This window comes from Cordyceps fumosorosea (genome assembly GCF_001636725.1).
Source record: "Cordyceps fumosorosea ARSEF 2679 chromosome Unknown scaffold_16, whole genome shotgun sequence".
Taxonomy (NCBI): Eukaryota; Fungi; Ascomycota; class Sordariomycetes; order Hypocreales; family Cordycipitaceae; genus Cordyceps; species Cordyceps fumosorosea.
The window spans coordinates 266,415-279,197 of NW_017387316.1; the positions used below are offsets into that span (position 1 = coordinate 266,415).

At 55.6% G+C, this 12,783-nt stretch overlaps 6 protein-coding genes across 6 annotated transcripts; 3 read left to right on the forward strand and 3 right to left on the reverse strand.

Annotated features, from left to right (window-relative positions):
- Positions 1–434: 434 nt before the first annotated feature.
- ISF_06269 (ribosomal protein L37) lies at positions 435–1,118 on the forward strand (the record flags this gene model as incomplete). Its single annotated transcript, XM_018849873.1, has 2 exons — positions 435–768; positions 862–1,118. 2 exons carry the CDS (start codon positions 435–437, stop codon positions 1,116–1,118), a joined length of 591 nt encoding a protein of 196 aa, XP_018702850.1.
- A 196-nt stretch (positions 1,119–1,314) lies between these two features.
- ISF_06270 (Actin-binding WH2) lies at positions 1,315–2,633 on the reverse strand (the record flags this gene model as incomplete). Its single annotated transcript, XM_018849874.1, has 2 exons — positions 1,315–2,445; positions 2,508–2,633. The coding sequence occupies 2 exons, from the start codon at positions 2,631–2,633 to the stop codon at positions 1,315–1,317; spliced, it is 1,257 nt and encodes a 418-aa protein (XP_018702851.1).
- A 753-nt stretch (positions 2,634–3,386) lies between these two features.
- Positions 3,387–4,697, forward strand: ISF_06271 (hypothetical protein; the record flags this gene model as incomplete). Its single annotated transcript, XM_018849875.1, has 1 exon — positions 3,387–4,697. One exon carries the CDS (start codon positions 3,387–3,389, stop codon positions 4,695–4,697), a length of 1,311 nt encoding a protein of 436 aa, XP_018702852.1.
- Positions 4,698–5,150: 453 nt separating this feature from the next.
- On the reverse strand, positions 5,151–6,526 carry ISF_06272 (hypothetical protein; the record flags this gene model as incomplete). The annotated part of the gene is made up of 5 exons (XM_018849876.1): positions 5,151–5,596; positions 5,652–5,719; positions 5,776–6,149; positions 6,198–6,302; positions 6,359–6,526. 5 exons carry the CDS (start codon positions 6,524–6,526, stop codon positions 5,151–5,153), a joined length of 1,161 nt encoding a protein of 386 aa, XP_018702853.1.
- Positions 6,527–10,087: 3,561 nt separating this feature from the next.
- Positions 10,088–11,113, forward strand: ISF_06273 (alpha/beta hydrolase fold domain containing protein; the record flags this gene model as incomplete). The annotated part of the gene is made up of 1 exon (XM_018849877.1): positions 10,088–11,113. One exon carries the CDS (start codon positions 10,088–10,090, stop codon positions 11,111–11,113), a length of 1,026 nt encoding a protein of 341 aa, XP_018702854.1.
- Positions 11,114–11,624: 511 nt separating this feature from the next.
- On the reverse strand, positions 11,625–12,445 carry ISF_06274 (proteinase aspergillopepsin II; the record flags this gene model as incomplete). Its single annotated transcript, XM_018849878.1, has 2 exons — positions 11,625–12,088; positions 12,181–12,445. 2 exons carry the CDS (start codon positions 12,443–12,445, stop codon positions 11,625–11,627), a joined length of 729 nt encoding a protein of 242 aa, XP_018702855.1.
- Positions 12,446–12,783: the final 338 nt, after the last annotated feature.

Genomic DNA, 12,783 nt, shown 5'->3' on the forward strand with positions numbered 1-12,783 from the left:
CAAGAAATTGGGATCCATTGTAATAGAAACGGAGCGACTGCCAGATTTAATTGGCATGTCCTCGCAGAGGCAGACGCACAGGTGGTTGGGGCAGCTTCGGAAGAACTACCTACAATGCGAATACTGTAGCGGCATCTTGTACTCTGCGGGAGTGTATATATGTAAAGAAATGAAATTGAAGTTTCAGCTATTATTCTTGTATTACTCTAATGTGATTTTAAATCCAGAACGTGCGTATCTCGTCGTGGCCTTGCTAAATAGCTACCTCTAAGCTCTCCAACACCCGCCCGCAGTGCCAGAGGCTGGCTCCCTCTCCACGCGACAGCGACTCCCAAAATTTCTGAACGCCTGCACCCATCACTCCTAATCCACCACAACCACCAACAACCGTCCTTTTCACACAACACAGCACCTATCACGGCTGGAAAATCACCATGTTCTGCACACGGTGTCTGCGCACCGCCGTCGCGCGTCGACAATTCCCGGTCGCTCGTCGTCAATTCTCCGCCGCACCGTTCCTGCGCTCCGACGCAGCGCCAACACTCTCGACACCCACCACCGCCGCCGGTGAGGCCGCCGCCCCCGCGAAAGCCGCTCCCCGGTCCAGCTGCCCCGAGGGCACCGTACTCACGGGCCTCAACTATACCAAGGGCGGCTCCGACCCCGTCGCGATGAAGGACGAGGCGTACCCCGAGTGGCTGTGGTCCTGCCTCGACGTCACCAAGAAGCGTACCGAGGGCGACGAGGACGCCGCCGGCGACGAGTTTTGTGCGTTTCCGTGACCTCTCTCGAACGCCCTAAAACATTGCGGCTGTTTGAGGACCCTGTAGTCCTAATGCTAACGCGATTCATCGTGCACAGCCAAATCCAAGAAGCAGCGACGACTGGCAGCCAAGCGCCAAAAGGCACTCGAGGCCGAGCTGCTCGCGTCGGGCAACCTCGAGGCCCTCCAGCCCAAGATCCCCATCCAGCAGCAGTCGATCAACTTACAGGGCGAGGAGAATGGCACCGTTGCGGACAACCTTGCGGCGGCCGAGAAGCGCCAGGAGCTGAAGCTGGCAATGCGCAAGGAGAGGAAGGCCAAGATCAAGGAGACCAACTACCTCAAGTCTATGTAAAAGGAGCATCCATATCCCGTCAGGGTTTGTGTATATTATCATACTGGCGAATTACGTTATCCCCTGTTGTACAATAGATTATTTAAGGGTCGGCGCTTTTGCACTCCATGGTATCCTATGCATACACACATTTCAAATACATATTCATGTGAATCAAAGGGAGCCTCAGAAACAATGCGAGTTGAATAAGTAATGACTAAAAAGCGCTCAAATCTAACGGAACACTGCTTCCCCTGCCTGCTCTGTACCTCCGGCTGCCCCCAGAAAAGCCTCTCGGTTTTGGAAGTTGGTCGTCCTCCTTGAAGTGCCATCTTGAATCGTTGATGACGATGCGGCTTCCACCACCGAGGCTTGGGCTTGGTGAATGAAACGAGGTGCGCGACTTCGGCGTACCAGCTGGTGAGTGGGAGCCGTTTGTAGATAGGGTGTACGCGCTCGGATCGAGCATAGATTGTCGAAGGGAAGCACCGCGGCTGCGGCCTTGCGGTGGAGGAGGCGGCGGCGGTGACGGCGCAGCACCAGGCGGAGGGGGCGGAGGCGCCGTCGTAGGGGACGATCGTCCGGAGAGCCGGTTGTTCACGGCAGGGGCAATCGAAGGCGCGACGCTGGCTGGCGGAGGTGGTGGAGGGGGAGGCTGTAATCGAGGAGCGGCTGCTGGCAAAGGGGGCGCGCTTGAAGGTGGTGGTGGAGGAGGCGCACCGGGAGCTGACGATGTAGGACGAGGAGGAGGCGGCGCTGGTGCTCCTGATGGAGCCGGAGGAGGCGGAGGGGCAGGAGAAGCGGGGAGCGTCGGCTTCAATGCTGGTTTTCGAGATGTTGGTAGCGGGGGTGGCTTCTTTCCTATGGGTGGCGGCGGTCCCCTTGCACTCGTCTTTCGTAACCCACCAGGGCCAGGTACCGACAGCGATGGCCTTCCCGGGATCGCAGGAGCGCCGCTTGACGGCGGTGGAGGTGCTGAGGCAGGCGGTCTAGGCGCGGAGAATTTCGACTCGCCCGGATCGGATAAGTATGAGGAGTCTGTCTCCCGTCCAGTGTCAATGCCACCGCCTCGCTTCTTCAGTTTGGGCATGCCGCCCGCGAACAGCCCACCCAACTGCGGCGCCGCTGATTCCAACCCGGCCGGCGTCGCCGCTCCGGTACCCTGATCACTGTTGCTCCTGGCACGGTTTCCAGGTACCGGAGGCGCCAGGCCTGGTACCGGAGGCGCGCCGCCTACTGGTGGACCTGAGGATGAAGTTCCGCCGCCGCTGACCTGAGGGGCAGAGCGATCGTTCGTGACAGCCTTCTTGAGGGCTTTGCCTTTGCTTATATCGGCTAGGAGAGCACCCTGTAGCATATGGTTAGCTGAGAGTTTGGGGAAATGCGGCACTAGCTATTGTTTCAACGTACGCGACCGAGCGGAGGACGTCCAGGCATGCCGCCAGGTGCTCCTCCAGGAGGAGGAGGTGGTGGAGGAGGAGGACCGCCACCGCCGGGAGGTGGCGGCGGCGGGGGAGGAGGAGGCGGCCCCGGCATGATGTATTGTGCTGTGCTCTAGGGGCTTTTCAGCATAGGGGAAGAGTAGTCGCGGGTAAAATAGCAAGTCGAGGTCGGAGCTGAGGTTTACGGATCAGCTATCCGTTCGATCGAGCTGATGGCTGGGTGCTTCTGAAGGGGTCGCAGGGGTGTTCGACGGTCTGTGGATGGCAAAAGCAGGAATAAGATGCCTTGCACAGCTATCAATGTTGTAGGCAAGATGCAGGATTCGATTTCCCAACGTCTCGCGTGAGATGGTTTTGTTTCGTCATGGGGGTGACGCTGGGCCACGCAAGAGCCGCCAGGAATGAGTGGCTTGGGGTTGTCTGCCCCACCTCAGCCTGTACTTTTATATGGCTGCCTTTGCGACATGGCCAATGTAGGACAATATGGCTGTTACATGTTTGATATTGTTGATCCTATTTACGAAAACACTGATCGGAAATTTTACAAGATTTAATGAAAATTACTGGCTTCTAGATTGCATTCCTAGGTGATCGGCGGTTGTTGAACTGAGTGCTATGCGCTGTAGAGGGGCTCACCATGCACTAGACGGTCCAATCACAGCGCTAAGAATTTCTTCCCATTTTCATCACCACCAAGCAGCAACCTCGTCAACTCCTTGTCGACAAACAGCCAATACCGGCACTCGCGCCAGGATATATGTGCTTGGGATAGCGTGGAGCGCAAAGGAGCAAGAACAAAATCTCCTATTGTCACAGAAAACTCGCCATCGCGGCAGCAATAACGACAATGCGCTCTGCATCGACTCGCGCGGTGAGCGGCTTCGTCTGCCAGTCCTGTGCTGTGCTCCCACGCTCCACGGGTCCTCTCGGCCGACCCCCCATCGTCCCCAGCCGCCGAAACGCAAAGCCATTGCCGACGTGGAGAGCCGCTGGCGGCGCTCGCTGGACCAGCAGCGATGCGGCAGCCTCGCAGAATGGCCTACATCCCCGGAGAGACGCCGCGGCTGCCGCCGCGGCTGCCGCGCCGTCGCCGCCCACCAAGGTCCAACGCATCACTGACCCGGCCGAGCTCGCAGCCCTTGCCGAGGACAGCTGCAACAAAATCCAGTCCATCGACGGCATCCCTGAGCGGCCGGTGACCGAGGCCGCCCTGCAGGCGTGCCTACGCGCCGCGACCGCCCTCCACCCACAGCTGCGACGCTCTGCCGCAGCCACCGGAGAGGCGCAGGGCCGGGCGTCCACCGCGCGGCTCGCCGCCCTCACCGGCGAGCGGCGGCCGGGATCCAAGCTGCCCGCCGTCGACGCGCGCGTCGCCGAGGCCTCGAACCGCATCTCCCACGCCGCGTGGCGCGTCCTCAGCCACCCCAACGTCGAGATGGCGCCTGAGCTGCTCGAGGCGTACGTCCGCGTCCAGCACCAGCTCGGCCGCCCTGAGTCGCTCCCAGCCGCCCTCGACCTCTACGCCAAGAAGAGCAAGCCTGTTGCCGCTGCGGCCGCGGCCGGAAACGCCAGCGTCGTCACGTACCGCCGCACGAACCCCAACGCCGCGTCCCGCGCCGCCGAGACGCACGTCGTCGACCTCGCGCTGCAGACGGCCATCGACGCCAAGAACCTCGACGCCGCGCTCGGTGTCATCGAGGCCGGCTTCTGCGTGCCCGCTTTCCGCCGCGCCAAGCTCATCAAGCACGGCACCGCGCCGGCCCTCGGCCTGATGGCGCTGCCCTTTGGCGTCGTCGGCCTGTCCACCGCGTACGCCGCCTACTGGCAGAACACCATGGACGTGACGACCGCGACCGCCATCGGCGCCGCCGGCATCTCGGGCTACCTCCTCGTCGTCGGCTCGCTCGGCGTCATCGCCAAGCTCAGCCACAAGGACCAGATGCGCCGCGTCACCTGGACGCCCGGCACTCCCCTTCGCTACCGCTGGATGCGCGAGGAGGAGCGTGCCGCGCTCGACAAGGTTGCGCTTGCCTGGGGCTTCAAGGAGCCCTGGCGGCACGGTGAGGAGACGGGCGCCGACTGGGAGGGCCTGCGCGAGTATATGGGCTACCGTCAGATGCTTCTTGATCGTGTTGAGTTCATGGACGGCATGAGCTAGTTTGCTTGAGCATCTATGCCGTAACCTTTTCTATTTGTACTACTATAATTCTGTATATTTGTATAGTGTGGAGATACATATTCCATTACATGCGGCCCGTCCGGTGCAACTATCGCGCGAGTTCCCAATGAATCGTCTCATGGTTGCAGATTGTATGTACTCTAGCATTGTTGTATGAAAGAGCATCTGATATAATCAAAACATTAAACCCCTAAATTCTGCCCCGCCGTCCGAATCATTTCCCATATACACGTAAACCTGAGGGAAATTCCCTCCTTGCCTAACCAGAATCCCTAAGGCATAAACGCCGCCTACTATAGTCATCAAGAAGAACAAAATGAAAAACTAAAGCAGAGCATCCCCGTGAACTACAATTCACATCGAGTGCTTCCAGCTAGAGATTTTGGGTATTTGTTCGACCGTAGTCCAAACTCCCGGATTCAGGTCTTCACTTTAGTCCGCATACACGCGGGTAGTATTGGACCGTCCATTCTCGGCCTTGGAATATTCGCCCTCGTAATAGACCTCGTACTGTGTAGTCTTTCTGATAATGCCATCCGCAGCCTCTTGGATGTAAGCCTTTTGATAAGGGGCTAGAATGAACTCCTCGCTACTCTCGTCCTGATGATGCACCGCACTGTGGTTCGTCTCTTCCGGTTTCCTCGGCCCCGTGTACGGTGCCCACTCACCATTGAGAGAGCGGAGGCGCCGGTGGCCAATGGTCATGGTAGGATCCGATGAGCCAAATGAATGCGCATTCTTGGGTGTTGAGGCAATGGTTATGGATCCAAAGAGGCCGGGAAGCATCCAGGTGAGAACCATGCGGCACATCGGCAGACAGGCGCAGATGATGGCGACGTTGATCTCAATCATGGTCCAGAGCGTAGATGCAATGTCGTCTTGGAATAATTATTAGCGAAAGTTCGCAGTGAAATGTGAAATGGCAACACTCACATGTTACGTCGGGGGAAGTGATGGAAAAATTTAGAGTCGTAGCACGTAGGATCGAAGTGACGGTGACGCTGAGAAATAAAACGTTAGCTTTTGCGACTATCGTGAATCAATATAGTAAACATACAAGCCACCGAGAGCAAATACTAGCATCAGAGCACGTTTCTGGTTGACGGGAAGCTTGCTGGTCCAGATAGGTTGCATCGGAAGGCTGAGAATCAAGACATCGGTAGCAATGGCGAAGCCAGCGTTGGCATACCAATTCTTGATCATGCTGATGCAGCTGCCGTGGAGGGATTTGTCCCAAGCAAAAGCAATGGGTGTGCATTGCCAGATGGACGACGCCGTAGTTGCAACGCAATAGGCCAGCACGATGCAGATTAGGGTGTTGCAGCTGTAGCGGAACCATTTCTGGACAAAGATTCGACGATAGAGCAAGAGGATTGACGTTTTGGTAAGATTAATGGTAAGCTTGTAAAAGATTTGAGCAATGTAGAACATCTAACATGAAGTTAGTGGGGGACAGGAAGTGTCAAAACGAAGGCATACCTGGAGAGCTTCGAGTCTGTTCGGTTTTGGCAGTGACTTGACATGCCTTCCGAAGCCCGCATCCACTGATACCATCATGAAAATCATGACAGTCAATGTGCAGAACTAGATGGTATATGTTAGCAGCTGCTTCAATAAGACGAGAATAATGACCATCTTACATAGGACAAGATAATGGTAGCATCGTCCCAGCCCAGGCCAGTCCTCCGCGAAATCCGGTTGTATATCCGAATACCGAGAAAGATGGGTGTGACCGCGAAGAAGATGATGCAAGGAATTCGCACATAGTCAGCATGGCTGGTCGCTGTTTGACTCTCAAAGACAGTCATTTTCACAGCCAAAAAACGAACTAACTCGAAGTCTTGTGAGGTATCTCGAACACGAAGGGGGATCAATCAGAACAAGGAGTATATACACGTACACTTTCTAAGAAAAGAAACAATATCGGTTGGCAGGGGCCGGTCCGGGAGGGGTCTTATAATAGAACCTAGGCAAGATTGTCTCAAGCATGAACATAAACGTATGCAGGACGGGGGTAGGCGACGAAGTCATCGATGAGCAGCAGCGCATCGCCTAGTCGATACAACAAGCATGGGCCACCACCATCACCACACCCCGCCCTTGGGTAGTAATGGGTGATTGAGCCAAGCGAAGGCGAGAAAGGATGAATCTCCATCCTCTTGTTTTGAGGCCAGATCATGCGAGGCACACATTAGGCTACGCTAGCTGTCCGAGGAGAGCTCTGTGCGTGGTCGTTTGAAGCAATCCGCTGCCATCGGAATGTCGTGCGTCTTTTTTCGTTTCAAGATCAAATAGAGCCTTGTTATAACTCCAAAGGTGCGATAAGAGCATGCCACATGGATCTTGTTGTAGAGCCAAGCTGCGAACTGAGCTGAACAAAAGATCCGTTGCCCCTTTCGGTAGGTGGTTAGGGAGCCTGGTTTCTGATTAGTCCTGAGCAGTTGCGATTGCATAATTGCACCTAAAGATCTGCCCGCATTCATTCACAATCAACGTGAATTAATATCGACAGAGATGGAGACAAGGTGGAAAACTACCATGAGTTCCTTCAAGACTCGACGCCGGCGTGGCGAAGTTGACCGCCGCCTGGCATGTTTCGGCTCCAGGAAGCTAGGAGATGATCGGGTCGGGCTAGCATACACCGGCGACATGTAAGTCGCGGCCGAAAAGCAATCGAGACAGCATTTTCTGCCGCCTCGCGAGACTAAGCTTGCAGGAATACCGAAGAAAGCCCATATTTTCTCGTCGCAAGACCCAGAAGGCTCGGCTTTCCTGAGTTCTCTCCGCATTTTGCCCCGTGGAGCCTGCATGCTCTTGAGTATGAGAGGAGTATGAGCTGCCAGGTGCCGGGACAGGAGCGAGCCGGAATATAACCGAATGTAAGACAGCTTTTGACCAAATCTGTTATTTATCCTGACGAGACTGTAACATGACAAAACGTAGTGTAACCCCGTCAAATGCTCCAGATTGGTGCGATGGATATTCCAGTAAAAGAGGCGAGCTATGAATAGCCAAGAAGTAATTGCACGCCAGGGTCACGGAGAGAGCTAACGCGGGGTTAGTCGAAGATGAGAAGACTCCTGCGTCATGAGCTGCGCACATGATGCGGCGTAGGGCAGCTATTCCTCTAGAGTTAGGTACTAGTATTTCAGGAAATGACGGTACAGTCAAGCCTTTGGCGCAAGCCTCCGGAGGTTTCACGGCCGAAAAAATCGCCAGCCTTAAACCTTCTCGATACCCGGCCGCCGGGCCTTATCGGGCAATTCTTCGACCGACAGAGAAGATGGAGGAAGGAGAAGTACAGCGATGGTGTGGCAACTAGCAGCAAAGCTGTGGCGATGGCGGTAAGTGTGACTAGTAAGGTACGAATGAAGTCTGGTAGAAGCTGCCGAGTCGCAAGCTGCGAGAAATCGAGCTTCGCGCAGGCTCGTTGGGGCCGTGGCGTAAGGCTAGCTGCATCGTTTTGTTCGTGAGGAGAGCGTAAATAGATGGGATGATGGCTGGGTTCCCCGCTTCCCTGGCTTCTTGTGTTGCTTGCAATTGTGGCATCGTGCGATGGAACCAGGCCACATAGTGAACTGAGAGCGCATCAGCCAAGGAAATAGCGAGACAGTCGCGATTCTTCGCAATAGGTACAATGGCCGGCTCTAGTCAAGCTATTAGAGTAGCTAATGCGCTCCATGGGCCAGTGCTCTGCTCTTTTAGCAATCGGCGAAAATCCTGCCTCAACACGGAGTACATTAGTTGCTAGCCACTAACTCGACGATACTAAATGTGGCAGGCTCGACAGCATGAACCCCGTTTGTGTGAGGTGCAGAATTGAGAGGGGAAGCTGGCCAATGCCACGGCAGGCGGACGAGTCACCAAAAGCGGGAATAGTCTCTGAAGAGTATTTGTCTCTGCAGGGCATTTGAAAGGCTGTCATGTGGATGTTGTGGATGCGGCGCGGCACGACTTTGCTAGCCAAACTGGGTTTGGAGGAGGCGCTGGTTTGAAGAAAAGGCATGGTGGTTGTTGATAGGATGGAAGGCGAGAGAGGGAAGTAGGCTGGGAGAGAGTCTGGATTCGTTGGATGGACGAAAGGTGAAAGGGCCATTCTGTGAACCGATCGCCATTTCTACCAATAATGTAGAAAGGAAAATGTTTGTTGAGGCAGAGACGATGGGAGTGCCGTTTGTCAGCTGCCAGTGCCAACCTGTATTTGGCCGTGCGCAGGAGCCAGTCGTTGCCAGACGAGCGTTTGCAACTTGCATCATTCATCATCAATCACAGTTTCTCGCATTACATTCGGAAATCACCACGATGCAGTGGACAGTCGCTCTTATGCTGCTATATTCCAACCATGCCAATATTCGGTCCTGACGGACTTCGGCACAACGGCTCCGGACACCATCGCCCACAGCACAGGCCATCGACCATCAAACAGTCATTGGCGGCGCCAAATAACCGCCGCACACACATCACTATTTCCCAGCGGCTTGAACATCCGTTGTCCCGTTCGGGCCAGTTTCTATTAACAACTAAGAAGCCATGCGATGAGCCGGCCACTCTCTCTCGGCGGGAAGTTTATGCCGCGGTTCCCTACCCACTGTCTACAATGTAGGCAATGTCGCCGCCCAGCTAGAGTCACCAACTAGGAGAAAATCGCCTCAATCAAAGCTAGCGGCGCGAATCCCGCTGTCAGTTGTGTTGATTCTGGACTCGCGAGAGGTGCATCTACCAACCACGCAACGAGGCTAAGCACCATTTTGGATTGCTCGCAAGTCTTACTCCCGGTCAGGAAGCCATTCGCTGCCGAAGCTGCTGGAAATTGAGTTAGGCCAATAACTATCCTAGCGGCCAGGAATGCCCACGTTGGCAAAAGGACGCATCCGCTGCCTCGTGGCATGCCCCTGACGCGAATACCAGTGGTTGGTTGGCCCAACTCTGGGCAACTTGATCAAAGCTAGCCCAATAGCACATGGCAAGCTACGATAACTCGAGCTACGCTTCTGCTTCACCTGCTACATCTGGCGCCAGTTGGTAAAATTATTCGGCTGTGCTATCCACCTCCTTGCATCTTGTCTAGCCAAAAGAGGACTCCGCCGGACAGCTATTCCCTCGAGTAACCACGCAGTTCACCACTTTCAATTCAGGACACCTGCATACATCGTAGCATCTACCTACGTTACATGTGCTTCCGAGTTGAAAGTTTTGCTTCGCTTCTGTACTGCGACTGATTAAAACCCTCGCTCGGCCAGCTACAAGGTCCTCACTTCTGACACCAGACACGGCTCTTCAGCCCTTACACCTCTGTGTTTGTCCTCGCCCTGCAACATTGCATCTCCGCTCTTTCCAACAATCTATGAGTACGCGACCTGAGCTTCAACATGCGCTTCTCCCTCGCAGGGCTGGTGGCCTCTGGTCTGATCTGCGCCGGTCTCGTCTCGGCACAGACAAACGGCTCTATTGACAATGGTCCCTTTGACGACGACCTCAACGGCTCCAACTTCACCTACCCGCATCCGGTGAAGCTCTTTCGCTTCCACAACCAGCTGCAGGACCTGGAGATGGCCTTTATGGACGTCCCTCCTTCATGCGCGCCTAACGGCAAGACTGTCGTCGTTCTGCATGGCAAAAACTTTTGCGGGCCTACCTGGGGTGCGACAATCGATGTCCTGGCGAGTATTGGCTATCGCGTTATTGCGCCGGATCAGGTTGGCTTCTGCAAGAGCAGCAAGCCCACGGGCTACCAATTCAGCACCAACCAGCTGGCCAAAAACACGCAGGCATTGCTCACGACGCTTGGAATCAGCAAAATCACCTTGATTGGCCACTCTCTTGGCGGCATGCTTTCCATTCGATTCGGCCTGCAATATCCCGACATGATTGAAAAGCTCGTTCTTGTCGACCCGGTCGGTCTTGAAGACTACGTGGAAAAGGGAGTGCCTTATATTGCTCTCGACGACAGCTACAAGTCCGAGTCTGCCCAAAACTACCAGTCCATCAGAGGCTACGAACAGGAAGTCTACTACGTCGGCCAATGGAAGAGCTCCTACGACACATGGGTCAACATGCTGGTGAACATCTATAACGGCTCCAAGCGTGGGCAGTTTGTCACCAACCAGGCGCAAATTGTCGACATGGTGCTGACCTCGCCGGTCGCCCACTACTTTGGCGATCTTACACCCAAGACGCTCCTCATTGTCGGTGACAAGGACAAGACGGCCATTGGATCGCAGTGGAGTCCTCCTGATGTGGCTGCCAAGCTCGGCCACTTTGACGTTCTTGGGCCGCAAGTCGCTTCTCGGCTCCCTAATGGTCGGCTGCATCAGTTTCCGGATCTCGGGCATGCTCCGCAGCTGTCGGACCCCTCGTCATTCCATGCCGTCGTGCTGGACTTTCTGTGGTCGTAGGGTCTGTGAATGAGTCGATTGAACGCTTCTGGTACAAAAATTGATGTATAATCGATGGGGGGTCTGTTCCTGTATATATGCTGCATACGTGCGCTTTCCAACTAGCCAGCTTCTTTCTAGTCTATGCCGCCGGCAGTTTGTTTCAGCAATGGCCACATGTATTTTGTTCATGAGCTTTGTTCTTTTGTTTTGATGTGCCGTACTCTGAGAATTAGTGAAGATCTGTTCGAGCCATGTCTCAGCCACTTTGTTCGAAGCATCTTATAACCAGCGTTAGTGTAGTTTGAGGCCTTGGGGTATGGATCCGTGCTCCCACACGGTTCCTGGCTAAGAGCCTATATAGTGATTGGAAATCTGACATGGAAAGGAGAAGCTGCCTATTGATATTTTCTTGTTCAATTTGTGATATCTACTATATATATGTATGTACATATTGCTTGTATATATATACTGCTTGTATGTACGTCTCTGCGTGTCAATACACGCACCCCTCCCCCCGCGGCAACCTTGTCTAACCGCTGTACGCGCACTGGACGCCCTGGGAGTCGGCCTTGCAGTCGGTGAGGGTCTGTCCGTTGACGACAACGTTGGTGATGCGGCTGCCGTCGGCGCCAACAGTACCACCACTACCGGTGGCGCTGGTGTCGTAAAAGTCCCACTCGCCAAAGTTGGCGAAGCTCTGGGAGTCGCCGCCATACTCGAGCACCCACTCGGCGTCAGTCTGGCAGAGGGACTCGCGCATGTTGTCGTAGGGAGTGGTGATGTGGGCGCCGGTGGTGAGGTTCTCGAGGGTGGAGGTGCCCGAGTTGGCCGAGGTGGCGTTGACGGACATGCGGATGACGTCGCCGTCGCTGACGGGGAACTGGTCGTCGTAGTACACGGGGGGCTCGGGCCACCACTCGTACCAGGCGCGGACGGTGCCGTCGCCGTGGGCCTGGACGCCGGTCTGGAGGATGGCGTTTTGGCAGCCGTAGCCTGTGTGTGTGGTCAGTATGGCAGTGTGTGGGCGGGGAAGGCGGGGGGGGAAGGAGATTGAGAAGGGCAGGAAGAGGTAAAACAAAACGCACCGTCAATGCCGACCCAGGCGGCGGTACCGGCGTAGCTGTCCTGGCCCGTGATGGAGGGGATCTTGGTGGTGCCAGTGACAAAGGTCCAGCCGTTGCCCTCTTGGACGCCGCCGCCCCAGGGCGAGTTGACCTGCTGGCTAGCAAAGTTGCCGACCTTGTTGCGGAGGGGCCCTCCGACGGGGATGTCCTTGTAGTTGCGGCCACCCGGCGCGGCGACGGCACCCGACGCGGCGGTCAGAAGAGCGACGGCAGCGGCGGTCTTCATGATGACTGACGATGCTTGGAAACGAGGATGAGAATGCTGATGAGGACGGGAATCTGGGGAAAGGGGGGGGGCAATGGTCTCGTGTATTTATACTTGAATGGAGCAGAGGCCTGCCTGGTCAGCCTGGCATCGTCAGTCATGTCAGTCATTGTCCGTGCCTGTCTTCACCTAGGGTCGGGAGGTACACTCTGGGGGACCGGGGGTCGGTCAGGTACCGTCATCGTAAAGCGGAACAAGTGTAGCATTACTCTTGTTACGCGGCCTGCCTAAATCGACCTAGCATGTTGGTCGGAAAACCTCAGTGGTGGCAGAGGGCAGATAACCAGGCGGCAGACCAA